At 36.3% G+C, this 21,456-nt stretch overlaps 1 protein-coding gene across 1 annotated transcript in view; it reads left to right on the top strand.

Moving 5' to 3' along the window:
• CEP126 (centrosomal protein 126) overlaps positions 1 to 21,456 on the top strand; it is a 38,972-nt gene that overhangs the window by 1,852 nt on the left and 15,664 nt on the right. The window contains exons 2-6 of the mRNA XM_063304480.1: positions 1,915 to 2,034; positions 3,445 to 3,593; positions 7,973 to 8,054; positions 11,920 to 12,082; positions 14,287 to 16,384. Coding sequence (XP_063160550.1) covers positions 1,915 to 2,034; positions 3,445 to 3,593; positions 7,973 to 8,054; positions 11,920 to 12,082; positions 14,287 to 16,384 — 2,612 coding nt within the window. The remainder of the gene's footprint in view (positions 1 to 1,914; positions 2,035 to 3,444; positions 3,594 to 7,972; positions 8,055 to 11,919; positions 12,083 to 14,286; positions 16,385 to 21,456) is intronic.

The following is a 21,456-nucleotide window of genomic DNA, read 5'->3' as shown; positions in this document are numbered from 1 at the left end:
AGTGGCAAACACTGATTTTAATGTACTGCATAATGGTTTAGAAGAAGGATAATCCTTAACTCTGGAGGCCTGATTTTTGGAAAGCCAGAACCCAAACCGGCTAATCCCTGCGATAATGCATTAAATTACTAAAGTCTAGCAAAAGGCAGTAGAAATGTTCAGTCTTTTCACTTGTATGAAACTTATTTCAGAGACAAACTGGGGAGAGGGGGTACCCGTTACTCCTAAAAATCTGTTAAATCCCAGTTAGATCCATGGCTTTTTCAGTCATTTCTATAATAATGTCATTATGCAAATGATGCAAAATATGTCATTTGCAGCAATTTATACCATTTGCCTAATGACAATATTACCTAAGTTGCATAAATTGAGTGATTGAGGTAATTTGCAAATTGTATAAAACTGATGTAAATTTGACTGGCTCATACAGACTACTACACTACTTTGGAAGCGATTTACACATCTGTTTTTCAGGGTATGTCTGGACACAAATTTGGTTTGTTGCATTTAAAGTCCATAAAGTGGGGTCTGTGAAATTGAGGATTCATTGTACTGTGTGCCAATAAGACTTATTCTTGAAGAATATGATTTGACTCAAACTAACAAAATGTCCTGGATGGAGTATTGTTTGACCCAGAATTATGATGTTCTGTTAACGTGATTTTAATATTACCTACACCTACTCATGAATATGTCGTATGGAATTCAGTGGGACTTATCTCTATCTTATTCATGTATGAAATTTCTATACCACTTCAGTCGCAATAGGCTAAGCAGTTATAGGATTGCAACATTACATTCTTAATGAATAACTGTTTAAAATAAACAGTTACATATGTACAGTACAAAAACTGTATTTGGAGAGGATGATAAAAGCTGTTAACTGCTATCTCCTTGCATTGCCTAGCAAACTTTTTAAGTTTTTACAAGGTGGACTCTAATTTCAAATAAGTGTATATGAAGTATGTATGTTAATACCGAACTGAGTTTGAATTAATATTTCATTCTTTAGATTGGCAATTGGTTAAAGAACAGGAATCAGATAGAGTAAGGAATAGGTAGTCAGTTTTTGCAGATTTTTAACTTCTGTGATGATGCTTCTGAACTCTCGATAAGTGCACAGAGTTAAATGACAATGAGTTGGCCAGATTTGCTGATACTTAATATTCAGTTGTTAAATTAAAAAAAAAAAAGGATTGCAAAGAGTTACAAAACGAGCTCAATAACCTGGTTGCATACATGTAGAGAATTACACTGAAAAATCAGAAATCTGTTTCCCATATACACTAATAGGATCTGAGCTGGCATTGACAGAGATTTTGGAACTGTGGTAGGTGGTGCAAATAAAATGTCACTTTTGTATAAAAGTTGTAGAAAAACAAATTTCATGTGTGGAAATATTGAAAACAAATATTTAAAGGTTTTGAAAGCTGAATTAAAATCTAGCTCATTGTTCGATGTTAAATACTTCAAGAAGAATCAATATCAATAAAAAGATTCATAGATGAGCAGTAGAATTCAATGTAAAGGGGTTAGACAAAGTCATGGAGAACAGGGTTACTCTAATACACCCTAGCATTAGTCACTAAGAAGCAGCATTTGAAGACAGTTCTCATCTTGATCTCTTGGTTGTACCTGATTGGCCTCAGTATGACATGGAATGATGAATCAGACTTTGTCCTGGTCTAACAAGTCCCTTATATTCATTTGCCTTAACAATACAGTGCTAATAAAATATTACATCTGGGTTAAAACACTCTTGTTATTATTATTATTTTTAATAAATTGGACTCTTATACAGGCAGCCATGGCAATAGTACACTATAAAAAACTTAGTTTGTAATTGTTATTAAATCTAGGAGCTTATTCTCTGTTTCTAGGATTTTTGCTAAAATTTCTTAATCTCATAATCAGAAATCTAAAGGTTCTTCTTGAGAGAGATTTATCAAAAGAGCGTCATGAGTTGCTAAAGGACCAAAGATTGTTTCGTAATCGGGCAAGAAAACATTCTATAGAAACAAATAAAAGGAGGAGGTATGTAAATATTGGGCATGCTTTTTGTATTTTACAGTAAGGCAGATTACCTGTTGTTCTCTGTGTATATTGACTTTCCAGTATGGTATGATGACTGACTAGGTAGCAAATTCTTATTTAAATAGCCAAACATTTCAATCCCTTTATAAGAAAAGAAGTGTGTTGGATCTTGATTAAGCCTTGTTTGAAGTGGCTCCATTTAAACCAGTAAAACTTTTAAATTAATAATGAGAGTTATGGGATAGTGATCTTTTGAAATAAAAATAATGAAAAGAAGGCATATTGTTATTTATATGATTTGTAGCCACCCATTTCACACAGCTGACTCGGTGGCGTACAAGGATTAAAAACACAAAACAACCCACCATCGTACAACCCCGAGTACCCAAAGATAAACAATGGGATCACAAAAAAATTACATCAATAATAGCAGAATTCATTTACAGTCATTTACAGGTAGTCCTCATTTAGTGACCGCAGTTGGGACTGGCAACTCGCTCATTAAGTGAAGTGGTTGCTAAGTGAAACTGCGACTGTGCTTATGATCTTACTTCAGTTGTCTTTTGCTTTCGGTCTGTGAAGGTCGTAAATGTGAAGATTGTCATAAAGTTACTTTTTCATCACAGTTATAACTTACAAGCACTACCTTTATGGACCAAAATACTTCTCTTATTACTAAATTTTGTTACACTACTGCTTTTCATTGTGCAACCAAGAATTGTATAAAGTGCATTAGTACACAACTTGATATGTAATATGTTTCGATACAAATAAATTCATTGAGTTGGCTCTGTGATATACTGCTAAACTATTGTTCATACTCTTTTTTTTTTAATATTACACTCATCTAAGTACAAAAGGCATTGCACTTAGATTTTGATCATAAGAAACCAAAGTAAAATCACAGATCATTTTTGCAAAGATGATTGGAGAAGGGAAAGTGATGCACAAGGACAGGTGAATTGGATGTAATGTATTCATTTAATTGTTAATACGTTTATTTTTATGGATGCAAGGTATAACATGCCTTTCAGAAACAATATATTTTCTATGGTAACAGCCCTGATTTATTAAGAATAAATTTGCCTGATTAAAAAAATCACAAGTCATCTGTTACCTCTGGAATATTAATTTTCAGCATAGAATTTAAAGCACTCTACAGATACTGCTAAAGGGATTGCTGTGGGTGGAACATATTACGCCTTTCAGATAATCAGGATTTTCCACATTTAGGGTTTGCTTGCTTGTTTTTTAAACATTGTTTATCCTGTTTAGGTCTTATATTAACAGTTCTATATTTTCTCCCAAAAGATAAATATAAAGCTGGAGAGAGAAGTTCTTAAATGAAATGGTATAAGTGACATGCTTAAAATGTAGTTATTATTACTAAAAGCTGTAGTTTTTAAATAGAGCACTTGAAGAAAAATGGAAAGAGGATGAAGAAAAAGAACAAAAATTTAGAGAACAAATATTGCTGCAGAGGAAACTGAAACATCAGGAAGCAACTGAAAGATTCCAGCGAAGTCATCTTTCATCTTCACAACGCAAGAAAGGAGGAGGTTGGTAAATTATTTGTACAATTCAAATATTGCTTATAATATCTGTTTCTGTCAGTTAATAGAGGTACTGTTATTCTTGTTGCTGTTGTTACTTTGTCAGTGTTAATTCCTGGTGACTGCCTGGACTAGTCCCTGCAGTTTTCTTGACAAGATTTCGAAGTGGCTTGCCCTTGTCTCCTTCCAAGGGCTGAGAGAGTATGACTGGCCTAAGGTCAACCAGCTGGCTTCATGCCCAAGGCAGGACTAGAATTCATGGTCTCATGGTTTCTAGCCTAATGCCTTAATTGCTACACCAAACTGGCTCTTCCAGAAGAACACTAATCAGTCGAATGAATACCTGGTCTAGAAGCATTCCATAAAATATCTACGAAATGTATGAAAAGAAGAAATACTTTCATTTTTCAAAAAATAGAATATTAATTCTAAACAGTAGTGAAATTATGTAATATCAGAGGGTAAATACATTAGCTTGCTGCACCAAAGGCTTTTCAGGTTTTTAAAATCAAATCAGACCTGACATTGTGTCTATTGTCAATCTAATTAGCTAAAATATCTCAGGAAAAATATAAATGATGCAGTAAAAATGCATGTTTTGCAGGAACAAATTGTACTGTCCATTTTGGTTCAGTTTAGTGTGTTGGATTAGTATTAATTGTTGAAGTCCTGGGCGCAGACTATTTCTTATGATCATTTCTGTTCAGCCTTGTGTATCCTGCTTTGCTTATATCTATTTGCAGCTGTTGTTGCTTAATGTCAGGTTAGTCTCTAATAAGGCCCATCATGAAAGGACCAGCCTGGCTAGGCCTGGAGGGGAGAGTGCCTCCTCTCTGAAATCCATCCATCTGGGTTTTGGGTATGGCACAAACTGTGACTCCAGGGCAGTGGCAGGAGGGTAGTGACAGTTACCGAAGAGACTCTGAAGGCAGCTAGTGGCACTGCTCTGCAGATAAACAGGTGTGAAACCTCATTTGTGAAGTTGGGTGTTAGGGATCAATTAAGAATGCTGCTGCTGTGGCAGCCTCCCTGCTCTGTGGCAGCTTCCCTGCCTGTACTGCTCCAGGTCATGGCTGGATGGGCAGTGGAGTTCTATGGCTGGGAACTTTAATCTGCTTTACCTGGAGACAGCCCAAAAGTTCCTGGCTACCATGGCAGCTGTAGATCTTGCCCAGATTATTGTACATCTGACCTGCAAGGGGTATGTGTGTGTGTCACATGTTGGACATGTGTTTTGTTTCAGGATGGTGTGTTGTGATCTGGAGTTGGGGCATATTACTAGCATACCCCCTGCCATGGACGGATCATTCCCTGCTAACCCTGGAATTTACCGCATCTTTCCCCTGCTGTAGGGAGGGTGGACCTATTCAGTCTGTCTGCCCCAGGCTCCTAATGGATCTCACTGGGTTTCGGAGAGAGCTTGAGGTTGTCCTTGAGATTTTGATGCATATCTGAGACCTTAGTCACTGCTTGGAATGAGAGGGTGATGGTGGCCCTGGATTAGATTTTGTCTGTGTGGCTTCCCTCTGCATGCAGACCTTGGTGGGCCCCCTGGTTTACAGAGAGAATGAAAGCAAGGACCTACCTTGTAGCAATAAGAGTTGCAAAATGTCTTTATTTTTCTGCTCTTATTGTTCCTCCAGGTGTTGGGTGGAAACCTTTGTTTAGGTTGACCCAATCTCTCCTAGGTAGAAAGGAACCAAGGGAATTCCTACAAGGTCGCTTGGAGGGATATTCACAACAGTTGGTGGATACAGTTGGATTTCAGCAACCTATGGGGTTGATTGACACATGGTCTTGTGTTGTTATCTGGGAGGAGTTTGAACCTGTTATTCCTGAGGAAGTGGAAGCATCCTTGGTGCTGTTGATTTGACCATCTGTACTTTAGATCCGTGCCCCTCCTGGCTGGTTAAAGCTTCCACGGATGGGGTATGTTGAGTAGATCCATATGATGGTTAATGCTTCTTCGAGAGGGGGTGGTTCCACTGGCAGCCCCTTCTCAAGAAGCCATTGCTAGATCCTTGGACTTGGACAACTTTCATCCTGTCTTCAACCATCCCTAAAAAGGGAGGAGGCTGCTTATAGAATGACACCTGGAGAACTCAGGCAAGACCAAGTCCAGGAAGTGCTGGGCAGAAGACCCACACAGAGGTGCATCATTCAACATCACCATAGAGGGATGACTGTTGAGGTCTAAAAAAGCACAAAGAAAGGCTTAACCACACACCAAAATAAAGCAGCCAATTCCCTTCTTATCTCTCTCTCTCTCTCTCTTAGTGAAAAGTTGAGAAGGAGGAAGGAGGAGAAAAGTGGGGAGTTGGTAGCCAAGCAGTGGAGTGGTTGGTTGTTAGTAAATAACTCTGGGAGAGAAGTAGAGAAAGTTTGAGCCTTTCAAGAGACAGGAGGGAGAAAGAAATTTCTCCTGGGAAGTTTGGACACACTGGAGTAAATAGTCCTGTTTTTCCTAATTCCTATAAATGTACTTTTACATGGTGAAAGAAACAAAAAACCCTCGATGGTCTCCATCTCTGTGAAGCAACTGTCATGGTTAAAGTCACATACACCCCCATAAAAAGCCATAAAAAGAACCATTTTTCACACTATGACAGATTATTACAATTCACTGAATGTGGGATGTAGAGTGTCCTTGAAGACTATCTGGAACCATAACCTTGTTCAACATGCAGCAGCCTGGATACAGAAGGGTTCATCTAGATCTGCCCACATAGCACCTGCACTTCAGGAACTGCATTGGCTTCCAAGTCAGCTTCTGGGGGCAATTCAAAGTGCTTGTTTTCTCATTTAAAGCCCTTCATGGCTCAGGGCCTGGTTATCTCCAATACCACTTGCTCCAAAAATCAATTTGCCCATTCTGTAAAATCTGGGAGACAGGCTTTGCTGAGTGTCACATCCCATTAATAGATCCATCAGCAGGGAGTCAGGAGTAGGGCCTTTTCAAAACTGGCACCCTCCTTTGAAATAACTTGCCCTTACAGGTAGTCCTCAGGTTACAATGGCAATTGGGACCAGAATTTCTGTCACTAAGCAATGTGGTTGTAAAGCATGATGTCATGTGACCGCATCGCTTAGTAAAGGCAATCCTGGCAGTACCTTTTGCCATCGTTAAGCAAGGAGCATCCGAGTCATTAAAGTAAGGACCTTGCATGACTGCAACGTGGGAAGAGGCGCTGAAACTGCATCCCAAGCACGCAGGCCAGCAGGTGAGAGCTATGGGTGGGTGCCACGGGCAGGCGATATGGAGTACAGGCGAGTGGGTGCCATGGGCAGGTGCTACAGAGGGCAGAAGGACAGGTGCCGCAGGCAGACACTACAGCGGGCTGGTGGGCACTATGGAGTATGAGATTCCCAAGTTGCCTGGGGGGTCCTTGAGAGAAAAAGTGGCAGGAGTGGGAGTGACTTGCAGGAGCATCTTGCAACTTCCTGCCAGCTTCCCCGTTGACTTTGCTTGTGGGAAGCTGGCAGGGAAGGTCACAAATGGTGATCACGTGACCATGGAACACTGCAGCTGTTGTAATTGTGAGCCAGTTGCCAAGTGCCCAAGTCAGGATCATGTGGCCTTAGGGATGTTGCGACAGCCACAACTTCAAGGACCAGTCATAAGTCCCCCTCTTTTAGTGCCATCATAACTTTGAGGACTACCTGTATACATAGAGACCACCACTTACTTAATGAGCTTCTGCCTAGAAGTGAAAATCTGGCTATGAGAGAGAGCATTTGGAGGATGTTAAGTTTGAGTCTGCCCCTGCTGGTATGTGGCATTATGATTTACATTGGTTTTGTCTGTCTTGTGTTTACTCTTTTTCTTTTGCTTAGAGTCATTTGGAATAGACAGCACAGAAATTTAGTTATGATAAATAAACGATAACATTTTTAATAATAGTTTTTCTCTAAGAAAACTGTGTGTGGCTATGTGTGAGAGAGAGTGAGAATGAGAGAAAATAGGAGTGTTGGTCATGGTTTCACACCTGTGAGATCCCAAAGTCTTTCATGGAAGCCATTGCCAGCTCCAGAGCCAGAGGACGTCTCATTCTCATTGCAGATAGACATATTAAGGACTGAATTGAAGGAATAGCACCCCTTATTGATTGTGGTTCCATCTCTGCTTGGATTTTATATTTATTATTCTATTTAGATTTTTAAACTGTAACTCAGTTTGACACGTTTTTATCATTATTTTATTGTAAACTGCCCAGAATCCCCCATTGGGGGAGATGGGCAGTGATATAAATTTAATCAATCAATCAATCAATCAGTCGTGCATGGAAACACTTTTTTGACATGTAGACATTTTTTTAAAAAAGATTCCTGATACTTTATTAAGAATCTGATATTTAACAAAATGTTTTGCCTGTTTTTCACTACAGTGCAGAGAAAGCCAGAAAATAAATTGGATGAAGCCCAGAAAATTCAGGTATCAGGATTATCATCATGCAGAGTCATTGGAAGGTAAATTATTGTATTTAATTCAAGAACAGGGTCATTGAAACAACAACTGATGTTGATTAGAGAATAATTACACAAAATATCTGACATAAATTGGTTAACCTTCTGAAACTACTGTGCAAGGAAAGTATCAGTAATAAAGAGGACTGCTAATACAGTCTTTCAGTTTGGTTATTCTTATGCTTATAATTAGATTTTGAAACACTTAGCTCATTCACTTCAGGTGATTCTTACGTAAAACTCTGAAATACCATACAATGTTTGGCCAAATTTCCTTTCTTTGATGTTTTCGTTACTATGCTGGATATACTCAGATTCTTCTGGGGAATTTTATATAATTTATCAAATTCCCTTCATTTCATAAGAAATTATTATCTTCAGTTTTGAGTAAACCCATGTGTTCTGAATGATTTAAAGTTCTTGTTTATGCTGTCTTATGCTTTGACCCTTACTGGTTTTATACATGCTGTCCTTCCATTTCAGACACAACATTGAGTTTCTTTTTAGCTTTGAGCTTGTCTCTTAGCTTTTTATAAGGTCCATACAAATCACTAGATTCAGGTTCAAGTGACCTGTGTAAATCTTAATTTAGGAAACAGTCCAGTTCATGTCAAATCACAGGCCACTTGATCAGGGCTGAATTCAAAGCAAGGCTCAGAAACCTGAAGTTTTATTCCTCCATTAACTAGCATACAAAATTGACAAATAGCTGTAACATTTTATTTGTTGAAGAATAGAAGGAAATTTGTTGGAATACCAGATTTTGCTCAGGTGATAAAGCCATCCACATTTCAGATGCAAAAGTACAAGGATTGTGATGCCAAAATAACTTATCTTTTAAAAATGCCTATAACAATAGATAGATAGATAGATAGATAGATAGATGGATGGATGGATGGATGGATGGATGGATGATATTTGGAGGCATAATTGTCCCATTTGTAGGAATGAATCCTGCCCAGTTTTGCACAGGTAGGTGCAAGAGATTTTAAAGATGAAATCTTTAGTGATATGGATTGGTTAAATACTACTATCTCTTATTGGTGATCTATTTCTATAAAAATAGTCACTGTAGAGCTATGAAACTTGGGTGGGTGTACGTGATTTTGTGAAAGACATTGCTAAATCTTACTTTGGGGTGATAAGGAGTAGTTTCTTTCAACATCCACACCCTCTGGTTTGTTTTAGGTGCTGCTGAAAATGGTGTACAGTGGTAATATGTGTAGTGGAAGCTTGAGCTTGCTTTAGGTACTGATCCTGACAAACTTCATCAGGCTGACTGAATGGTCATTCACCATGAACATTTTAAGTGACACTTGTGGCTCTGGAAAATCAATATCATTTGGCCCGATACTGGTGTCATTTCATACCTTCCATATGACCTATCCAAGTCTCTGCTTCTTGAGTTTCTGGGAAGTTCTGTCTGACCCATTATGTCATTCTTCCCCATTGCCTTATCATTTGACTTCTCTGTTCCTGTCAGGATAGATTAAATCTGTTTTCTCAAGTGAGCATGCCTGTGGTGATGAAGTGCCTTACTTGTTTGTACCAGTCAGAACTTTCTGCAATATAAGCAGGTAGCATAGGACATACCTGCCTCTGCATCAAAGTGGTCCTTTCCTTCACCATTACAAGAGTAGAGGTCATCTGGTTACCACTGGTTAGCAGTTGCTTCCTCTTGGAGAAATGATAGTATTCAAAAGTAATCCCCCTCTTAATCAGAAAGTCCATTACGGTCCCCTTCCTTCTGCCACAAAAATCTGCTTCTGCAAGGGATTCAGTGCTTCTGTTACTTTATGGCTTCTCTAAACAACATGCCAACCTCAAATTACCTGTGCTGTATCAGTTCAGAACCACCAGTTTTGTTCTTGTTGCTTATAGTGTTGTGTTATCCCTTTATGGCATGCAATAAAATTATGAAGGTTGCACATTTCTCCAATTCCTACTAGAAGATGATTGAGATAATACTTTGTATCTATATTTTAAATATATACATACAACATACTTGCCAAATACGTTACGCAGTTTACATAAAACTGCTGCAGTTACAACTAATTTGAAATCAGATGTTTATTATTATCATTACCAAATGTTCATATTGTTATATAGGTAGTCCTTTCTTAACAACCACAACTGGGACTGGCAGCTCTGTTAAGTGAAGTGGTCACTAAGTGGGAAGTAACATGACTGTGACTGTGCTTTTCTTTTCCCCACTCCTCCACTTTCCCCACTCCCCCACCCTTTGGAATACTCACCTGGCTGGCAGCTGCTGACTGTAACTGACAAGACTAATCAGTTTCACACCTTCAGCTTGTTTGCTTCCTAACCACTCTCCCACCCTTTGGAATGCTCACCCTTGTGCTGGGATAATTAGCAAGAAGGGAATTAATGTTTGTATTTACATTCATTGGAGAGGAAGGGATTACTAGAGAGTAAGCAGGCACACAATGGAGAATACAAAAGGAATGCAGTGGCACTGGGCCCTCGCTTGTTTAATCAATCCACTCGAAGGGGGGGGCAGTGATCTCTGTAGGCAATCTCTCCTGTGCCTGACCCTTTTTTCCATCCCCCCTTTCAGAGTGGAAAGATTGGAGAGGAAGGGATTACAAGAGAGTAAGCAGGCACACAATGGGGAATATACCAGACTGTTTGCGTAGCACGCTCAGGGCTGCTGGGGCCACTGCATTCCTTTTGATGCGTATTCCCCATTGTGTGCCTGCTTATTCTTGTAATCCCTTCCTCTCCAATCTCTCCACTCTGCAAGTGAGCGGGGAGAGAAAAACAACAGGTCAGGCACAGGACAACACGTACTGACTATAATGGTGATCATATAACTGAGGGATGCTGCAAAGGTCATAAATGCAGGCATTGGTCATAAGGTTATTTTTTTCAGCACCGTCATAACTTTGAACAGTTGCTGAATGAGGCAGTTGGTAAGCGAGGTCTATGTGTATCAAATGCATAATAGTATTCTTAATTACAAACTTATATGAAAAATTTATTATGTTCCCAGGTACCAGAAGATGAGGAAAATAGAAAGAAAGAAAAGAAATCTATGTGGAAACAGATATTTAAAGGGAAAAATACCACCATGCAGATTTAGGAACACAGAGCTATACTTATTTTGTGCTATGACTTATATGGTCAAAACTACTTATTTTATGTTAAAATAGTAAAATGGCTTTTAAAATAGATTGTCTAGATGTGTCTGGGCAGAGACTTAACCTATTTTGTTAGACTGGTGAAGTACCATCCTCAAATTGAGATACAAATTATGCATGATTACAGTGAAAAAGATATTAACTACTGGAAAATAAAAACTAGGAAATATAAGGACTTTTTTCATGATGTTAGTTTAATATGCTTTTCTCTTCAAAAAGAAGGTCAAACTAGAATATTAAAAAATACACAGCATCAGAAAATAACCAAGCAGTATGAACATTTTTTCAACAATAAAAATGCTACATTCAATGAGTAAATAGTATTTCAATTGAATATCTAAATATTTCAATTCAATCTTTAAACAGAAGGCAGAAGAAATAAAGAAGAAAATACATTCTTTAATTATATATATACTTAAGAATCACAAAAGCATTTCACAACAGAGTAAAATACAGCTACATAGTTCTAGTTCAGTTCATAGGCTTGGAAAAAAAATTAAAACTAAAATACAGTTCTTAAGAATACTATATATTAGCTATTGGCTATTGGCTATTAAATAGATTCAGTTTTCCAGGATATGCACTTGTAATTTGTTTTAAAACAATTAGTATGAAATTTTATTCATAAACCTGGTGAACATTAGCCAGAAATAATGGTAATGTTTCATCCTTCCAAGCTCTACTGAGACAGATTCCTCAACTACCAGAAATTGTCCTTTTCCTTGGAAACGGAACTCAGCAAAACCTGTTTGTGATAGGACACTGCAAGCAAAAAACAGGACAAACCTGGGTAATGGCCAACTTCTCTTCCAACAAAATCTAAATGAGTTGCAGCACCAGTTACAAGAACAGCATTTCAGCAGCCTTCGGGTATGATTACTTTTAATTTTTTCTTCTTAGAAAAAAAAGAATTCTCAAAATACCTCAGCAGGCATGCTTAATATTCTAATTGCTTTTGATGGGTTTAATAGAAATATCCTGACTTCAAACCAGACTTCCTAAAGAAAAATTAATATAACCTTTTCCCACTCCAATTCAATAAAATTAGATGCTTTCAAATCTCTACTGCAGTATTATCTTACTGGCTAATATAATCACTGAAAAAGAAAAGATTAGCTTGGAGCGCAGGATCCAACTGAATTTCTGCCTGTGAGTGTTGGGGGAAGTAGCCAATAATTTTTTCAAAACATCGTGAAGTACAGTTCAGATTACTGGTAGCAGATTTTAAATTAAAAGATGACCTTATTACTTTGAATAGCTATTAATATATTCAGATCCTAGATACTGACAAAAATTTTATGGCTTAGCACTCCTGCATTTCCTAGTATAAAAAGTTTGTTACATCCATGTTATCCTTTCTATCCTATTATTTATATTCCACATTTTTGGTGGGGTGTTTTTTTGGTGGGGGTATAGAGCTGATTCTGGACCACGTACCCCAGTCCTTTCAGTACTGTGCTCTTAGATGCTCAGATATCATTTGTGCATGTTGTTTTTAAACAATCCTGCCCTTTTTTGTTTAAAGCCTGCCTTATATCTGTTGTTCCAAAGAACGGTATTTAATATTATTGATTTGAAATGGTTCAGTTAGTAGTAGGAAGGATTTAATTATTAATTTTTCTGCTGTATAAAATTGTTTAATTGCCCATTATTTTGGTGAGCTAAATATTTTGGGCTAGTAAATTATTCTGGCTAGGCAGTTACTATTCTACTGTACTTACTATTCAAAAGGCATCTGAGCTGAGGATTTGGGAGGGAAGAGTTCTGTAGTTGTTTGAATTATAAAATAATGCTGTGAAGTCTTTTTCTTTTTTTGCATCATCAAATTGCCACCAGGGGACGCTGACTCTTTTGTAATGAACCATATCTAGCTATACAAAAATTGAAGATCATTCCCTTTCTGATTATTATTTATATTGGGATATAAACATGAGTCAAATGAAACTAGAGCAGAGTAAATATTGAAACTGTTTCACCAAATGGTACTGTTGTTTTACTCTTCGACTGTTATAAAGTAAGGACTATTTTTTAAAATAAAGGTGAGATGTGAGAAACAGTTTTTATAATTGTTGTAGAGCATTCTATTACAATATGAATAAGCAGTTTGTTTTGTCTTCTCTCATGTCAGTCAAAACCATTGCATGTAACTGTTGGTTACATGGAGAAGTGAAAAAATCAGACTGTACATCATATTTATATGATTGCACTTTATGGTTGTTTGACTTCTCCATTTGCCATTCTATAGGCCCAGCAGAATTATAAATACCTGAAATTCCTTTTCTCAGGCAATTAAAGAATCAACCTAGTCCTATCTTTAGTATAAATGAATATAGCCAGCCCTAAAAATAACTGCAAAGTTCATTTCTAAATCTGAGTGCACTGGCATCTTTATTGTTATATTTGTATGTTTATGAATGCTTTATATTTGAGAAGAATTTTCTATTGAAACTTTAGTTTCAATTTTTCCAATAAAATCCATGTTCCATCATAAAGATTTATGGAGCTGTTATCAGTTGCTAAATAAGTTTAATTATGTCTCTTTTGTAAGTAAGGAAAGAGAAAATACAATATTTTTATCAGTTTTTATAAAATAAAATAAAAACATTCTTAATTTCTGTTTTATGGAGCTTTCCAGAAATTAGATATACCCAAAATATTCTTGCTAGGTGCCAAACTTACTGGCTTTGTCTATCCCAACCAAATTCATAGGTAATATTGTATCTAAAGTTGTAGCATCAGACTAGAAATATTTTTTATGGATATCTTCAGGTAAACAGATGATATGAAAATGGAAGAATTGTAGGCATGAAGTTGTAAGGATCTGTGTACACCAGAACCTAAACACTGAAAATTGTGGCACCTAAAAATGAAGTTGTGTGGTGCCCCCCCCAAAATCAGTCAATTTGGCACAAAGCATCAGCAAGCTCATCTTATTGCCCTGAACTACAGACCTAAACATGTCTTACTATTTTTCATGAAATTCCCCAGTTTTCTCTGAAACTCTGAATGAAAACTTTGATGAAATGGGAACTATGTTAAATTATCTTCATACTTTGTTTATTTTTCATGCTTAGGATTTTCATCAAGAAGTAAATGAAATAACCCATTCAGGAAGTGTTTGTAGTGATGACAGCCTTGAGGCTGGAGAACCAAATGGAAGTTGCACAGTACCCCATAAAGCTTCATCTTTATCTACTCAGTTGGAATCTTCAGTCCAGCATTCAGAAGGATCAAAGAGCAGAAGTAAACATTTCTCTGCTGAACATGATGATACTTTTTCTAAAAACCAGCATGTGAATAATTGGCTTATAAATGTAAATACTTCGAATATCCAGCCAGCCTCCCCTTTTCGTGATATTTTAATTAAATACAATGTTGTACCATCTGATGAAGACACATGCACTCCTGACCTGAAATCATCAGTTCCAACTTCATCTGAACAGAGAGAGTCTGAGAGATGCGCTTCTGATGGTAATCTAACTTCTGTACAAAATAAAACAGAAGACAAAAACTTTCTGTTGAAATGTCCATCTTCAGACAAAACTAGCACAGGGGATTCTTTAGCTGTTGACAGTGCTGTAGCCAAATTAAGTAAAGTATGGACTGTCTCTGGTCTTCCTCCTGCAATTTCAGAACAAGAGAATTTTGAACTTTCTCAGAACAGAGCTTCATCAGCAAAAACCTTCAGTCCCAGTGTAGTCTTTTCTAATCGACAGTGGAATATCACTTCCTATTACAGCAACAGCTTCTTACTTAACTGCATGCAGAAGGGGAAAGATATTCATGCAGCAAGGTGTACTGAAGATATAGATTATGTAGCCGAAATTAAAGATGAAAAATGTTTTGACCATGTTAATGTTGAGGCATCTACATTTGAAGAGCTTTCTAAAGGCAGCACTGATCAGCACAAAGGCAATGGAGAAGGAAAAGAGGCTGAAATTATTTTACCTGTGCCCCAAGAAGATGTAGCAACTAATTTATATGAGCTTGACCAGCAGAAGAATGACAATATTTGTGAGAGAAAAATGGTGAAACTGCCAAAAAGCATTTTAAAAAAGGAATCTAAATATGAACTTGGTTGTTTCAAAGCAATGGTTGTAAACAGAGGTATCAAATTTGGGCCTCATCCTGTGGCTGCTGCTAGAGACAGTGTTGAATTGGCAAAAATAAAAGGGAAAGATGGGGAAGTTCAAAAGAATTGTAAAAAGCTTAGGTGGTTTGATGAAATTAACAGAGTAGTGGAAGTTAATGATGATGAAAAGGTTTCAGAACCAAGTATTAGTGAAATACCTCAGGCACAACCCCAAGGACATGGCTTTCAAATTAAAGCCACTGCTTCTAAAACTAATCTTAGGAGCATTCCCTCATGTTTTCTCAATTCTGTTTTTCCAGAAAATAATTTAGAGAATTCTCAAACATCTGCCAAACTTGCTACTGTTGGAAACTCAGAAAGAGATAATGCAATACGCAGTGTCTTTGTGTCTAAAGGGTATCATATTGCTAAACAAGCATGGATGGCAACAAGAAGTGAAGAAATTATACCTCTTATATATAATTGTGATCCTAAAAATCCAAAAATTAATCCACGGAAAGGTAGAACGAAAATGATCAAAAGACCAAAATCTGCCAAAGTCCCATCATCAACTGTAATAACTAAAAACCGGAAGGGTGCCATTATCCGACCACAGTCTGCTAGTGAAGCTACTAAGGCAGTTAGAGCTCCAGGCAAACTCGTAATGCCCCACCCTCCATGTAAACCTATACAAAGCAAAAAGCCAGATGAAAATCCTACAGATGGTATGTGTCAGTCATCAAATTTGAGTAAGCCTTCCACAGATGCTGAAAATAGTCAGAGTGACAAGAATCTTTTGCCTGAAAGTCAAAGTTTGGGAAGAGGTTATACAGAAGATCCTTCAACTTCAGGTAGCTCTTGCCACTCTCACATAGCCACTATCAGACCTTCTTACAGTATATATACCTATGAGCCTTTGACAAAGGCAAAGTGCATTATGAATTCGATTCCACCAGTTGCCTACTGCAACAGCATTTCAAGGAGAAGTCCTGTGTTCTCAGAAAATGGATTATGTCCAGATCGCACACCAACTGATGAAGAAATCACAATTTTGTGGCAAGGAGTACATCGTGCATTGATTCAAAGGGATGGTGCTGCTGGTAAGATGCATCTCAATTTTTTTTTATAAAGAACTTTATTAATTTTCAGAATATAGTTAAAATACAAAATACAGAATATAGAAAAGATAGAGAAAAACTGTAAAAGTGCAGAACAGGCAGAGAACAGAAACAGAAAGTGACTTCCGACCTTCTCCAATACAGATATAAATACATTTACAAATATAATCTCTTACCATTAGTTAAACCTTAGGAACATTATTTCTATCAAATTAAACCATTTAATCGTTAAAGCCCAAAATAAAAACTTCGCTTTTTTTTTGACACAAGCAAGTAGTCTAAAAGTGGTTGCCAAGTAGAAACAAATCCAGAAACAGTATTTTCTTTTATCAACGCTGTTAACTTGGCCATTTGGTCCAGCTCCATCAGTTTAATAATCTAGTCCTCCACTGTAGGTATTTGTGGATCCTTCCATCTCTGTGCATATAAAAATCTTGCTGCTCTAATCATATATAAAAGCAAAGTCCCATGTTGTTTCTAGAGCTGCTTCTCCATCAGACCCAAGAGAAACAGTTCTGGGTGTTTTTTGTAAGTCTACTTTAAGGATCTTCTGAATATTAGCACATATTTGATCCCAAAATTTTTTGGACTTCTCACAAGTCCACCAAAGATGATAAAAAGTTCCTTCACCAAGAGGACATTTCCAACAAACATTCGTTACCCATTATACATTTTTGACAACTTATCAGGAGTTAAATACCAATGATTTTATATCATCATTTTATAAAAATTCTCTTTTAAGTTATAATTCAAAGTAAATTTCAAACCTTTGTTCCACATGTTCTCCCATTGCTCCAACATGATATTGTATCCAAAATTCTTAGCCCATTTAATCATACATTCTTTAACTTGCTCATCTTCTAAATTCATCTGTAACATTTCATACATCTTTGTAATAACATGTTCATCATTTATTCAGAGTTCCATTTCAAATTGAGCTGTTTCATTGACAAATTTAAAACTCTTTTTTATCCACTTTAAAATGTTCTAACAGTTGCATATATGTAAACCAATGACATGTAAGACCTTCCAACTCTGTTCCCTTGTTTTAAGCTTCAGTTCACCCTGTTCAAAGTTTAACAGATCTTTATAATTTAACCAACTTGTTCCCCCCACATTTTCTCTTCTAACAAATGTTTCATGAGGTGACAACCACAATGGTACATTAGGAGACAATCTTGCTTTATATTTATTCCAAACCCTCATTATGGCACTCCTAAAAAAATTGTTTTTAAAATCTTTATTAACTTTAACTTTGTCATACCACAAATAGGCGTGCCACTGAAATCTCAGCTCATGTCATTCAAGTTGCAATAACTTACCTGTTCTTCAAAATTATCCATTCCTTCATCCAAAGCAAACAACAAGCATCAAAATACAATTTTAAATCAGGTAAACCCAAATCTCCTTGTTCTTTGGCAACTTGTAACAATTTCTATTTAATTCCTGGTTTCTTGCCTTGCCAAATGAACTTAGAGATATTCTTCTGCCATTGTTTAAATGATGAATCTGTCGTCAAAATCAGTATAGTCAGAAAAAGAAACAACATCGTAGGCAAAAGATTCATCTTAATCACAGATATTCTCCCCATGAGAGACAATTGTAATTTTTCCCATCTTAACAGATCTTTTTTCACATCATTCCAAATTTTAACATAATTATTCTGAAACAACATACTATTCTTGGTGGATAAAATCACCCCCAAATATCTAACCTTTTAAAACCAGTCTTACCCATCAACCATTCTTGATTGGACGAAGTCACATTTTTGGTCAGCATTTTTGTTTTTTGTTTGTTTATTTTAAGACCCACCAATGACCCAGATTCTTTCAATTTCTTCATCAGATGTTCCACAATATCCAAAGGGTCCTGTAGTATCAAAACTAAATCGTCAGCAAAGACCCTCAGTTTAAAGACCTCTTTTTTAATCTTTAAGCCCTTTATTTGTTCGTCTTGTCTAATATCTCTCTTAAAAACTTCCAACACCAAAATAAAGACCAACGATGACAAAGGACATCCTTGTCTTACTCCTTTTTGTATATGACATGGTTCAGTTAACTCATTGTTCACAATGATGCTTGCCTTTTCTGGGGCATAAATTGACTTAATTCCCTGAATAAAATACTCTCCAAAGTCCATATTTTCCATTACTTTAAACATAAACCTCCAGTTCAAACTATCGAAGGCTTTCTCTGCGTCTAGGAAAATAAGAGCCGCTTGACACTCATTATGATATATAAATATTCTATAATGTCCAAGACAATTCTTACATTATCGTTTAGCTGTCTTTTGGGTAAGAACCCACATTGAACTTGATGAATAAATTCCTGTAAAATGTTCTTCATTCTTTCAGCCAGTATTGAGGCAAATATTTTATAGTCATTGTTCAGCAGTGAAATTGGTCTGTAATTCTTAATTAAAGAAGGGTCTTGTCCTCCCTTTGGTAAAAGTGCAATATTAGCTTCTTTCCATGAATCTGGCATTGCAGAACCTAACAAAACAGAGTTCATCAATCTTTTAAAAGGTTGAAGAATCTGATCTTCAAAACATCTATAATATAATGCAGGTAAGCCATCAGATTCTGGTGCTTTTCCCAATTTAGTTCTTTTTATGGCTTCCACTATTTCAAAGGTAGTTATAGGATTATTCAGTGTTGCTTTCTGTGACTGTGAAAGTTTTGATAAGTCTTGTTTATTCAAATATCTTCTCCAAGGAGACTTCTTGTTTTTTATACAAGTTGGAAAAAAATACTATAAAATGCTTTCTTAATCTTCTCATTATCCAATAATTCCACATTTCCTTCTTGAATCTTTAATATCATTTTCTTCTCTCTTTCTTTCTTCAGTTTATATGCTGGCCATCTTCCTGGTTTATTAGCAAATTCAAAAAGTCTCTGTTTAGCATATTTCAGCTTTGTTTCTATTTCTTTCACAGTCAACATTGACAATTGCTGATGTAGTAACTTGATACTACAATAGATAATATTATTATCTATTTTTCTGTAGCTCAGTTTCTTTTAGCTTAATCTGATCCAAAACCATTTGTAACTTTTGTTGAGATTTATTTATTTTATTTATTTTATAAATTTATTCACCAACCATCTCTTCCCTACGGGGGGACTCTGGGCAGCTAGATTTCTTCTTAAGACTACGGTTATGACAGATGAAGTGCCCCCTCATAACTGCTTTACTAGTTTCCCAAGCAGTTTTTAAATCTTTTTCATTATCCAAGTTAATATCAAAAAAAATCATTTAATTTCCTCTTACAATCCTCCTTTTCTTTTTGTAAAATTGATTCGTTCAGTCTCCATCTATATGTCCTGAATGCTTTCTTTATTGTCATACTTATAGGATTATGATCAGAAAAAGTCTTTGGTAAAAAAAATATCCACTTTAGGAACTTTATTCATCAACTCCCTTGAAATCCATATCATATCAATTCTTGAAGAGGATTTAGGTCTCTCAGAATAAAAAGTATAATTTTTTGCCAGTCCATTTTTATATCTCCAAGAGTCCACCAATGCCAAATTGTCCATCAGATCAAAAAAGGATTTTGGTAATTTCCCTTGTTTAATTTTAATTCGTTTCTCAGATCTTCTGTCAATCACTGGGGAAATAACTCCATTCTAGTCCCCCATTAAACACCAACTTTGATATGAAAAAGATGACAATTCATTCAAAAGTTGCCTTAAAAATTTACTTTTATCTTCAGTTGGTACATATACTCCCACAATAATAGATTTAAGTCCATAAAGTTTGACTTCAACTGCTACATATCTACCATGCTCATCAGCTAATAATAAACATGGTTTCAAATGCCGTTTAACGTATAATACAAGGCCATTAATTTTCTTCAAACCTGCTGAAATAAATTCTTGTCTCAAATTTTTATTTATCAAATATTTTGTATCTTTTTTTCCTTATATGAGTTTCTTGTAAACATATGTCATGTTTCAATTGTTTCAAATAATGAATTTTTTTTCTTCTTTTTTGAGAGGCATTTGTCCCATTTATATTCCATGTAAGACAATTCAAGGCCATTTTTATGCGAACAACCCACCAAAGTCTTTGGATGTAGCACCCATCTCTTCATCTTTTATTGTGGAATCCACTTGTTTAGTTCCAGATGCAGCCTTTTCAGTTGCATCTTGCTCCAACTTAGTTCCATGTCTGGCAAAAAAACCTTTGGCTTTAGAGATTGAAGTTAGTCTAAACCTTTGTTGTTGGTAACTAAAACTTACCCCTTCCAATTTTTCCCAATGGAAAGAAATCCCATTCTTTTTCAGAACATCAGTTTAAAAAGTATATTCTTTTCTCTTTCTTAAAATTCTCAAGGAATTTCTTTCAGTATAATTATATCCACTTTGTCAATATTAAGTTTGGAATCAAAATAACCTTGTAGGACCAATTCTCTTATTTTCCTCCTAGCAAACAACCAGAACATATCTCAGCTTGTTATTTATAGTTGCATACCTCAAGTTGATACAAAAGACTTTTTCTATTTCTTTCATTATTTTGTCATCCTCCTATTCAATTAAAGCTGCCAGAGCTTGTGAAATCTTATCTTTAAGACTCTCCTCCTTGGCTTCAGGAATCCCCCTGAGCTTTAAGCAAATTTCTTTATCCCTTAATTCAAGCAATGCAATTCTGTCAAGCTCTTTCTCCCTTTCACTTTCCAATACATCATCTCTGCTAGTTATTTGTTTCATATCTCCTTCCATTTGCTCTAATTTCTGCTCCAATCTTTTTTCAAAGTCAGTAATCTTGTATCCATCTTTTTCTCAAGAACCTCAAAAGATTGGGCAATAGACTATGTACATTTAGCAGTGAACTCCTCAAGCATGCTCTTTAGTCCCTCAAATTTGCCAGCAGTTAAAGCAGTTAAAACATACCAAAAAGAAATCCCAAAAATAATGAAAGTTCAACCAAGAGAATTAATATTTCTGTACTGGAGAAAGCCTCTTTAAATTCAATAATTCAAAAACAGAAAGGTGATTTTAGAAGTGGAGTGGTCAGAGTTAATGTCTGTTTTTTGGCTTCAACTTGGCTTGGAAG

The sequence above is a fragment of the Candoia aspera genome, chromosome 5 (assembly GCF_035149785.1).
Source record: "Candoia aspera isolate rCanAsp1 chromosome 5, rCanAsp1.hap2, whole genome shotgun sequence".
In the NCBI taxonomy this organism is placed as follows: domain Eukaryota; kingdom Metazoa; phylum Chordata; class Lepidosauria; order Squamata; family Boidae; genus Candoia; species Candoia aspera.
Note: the sequence above shows the minus strand (reverse complement) of the source record. Positions and strands in the feature narration are given on the sequence as shown.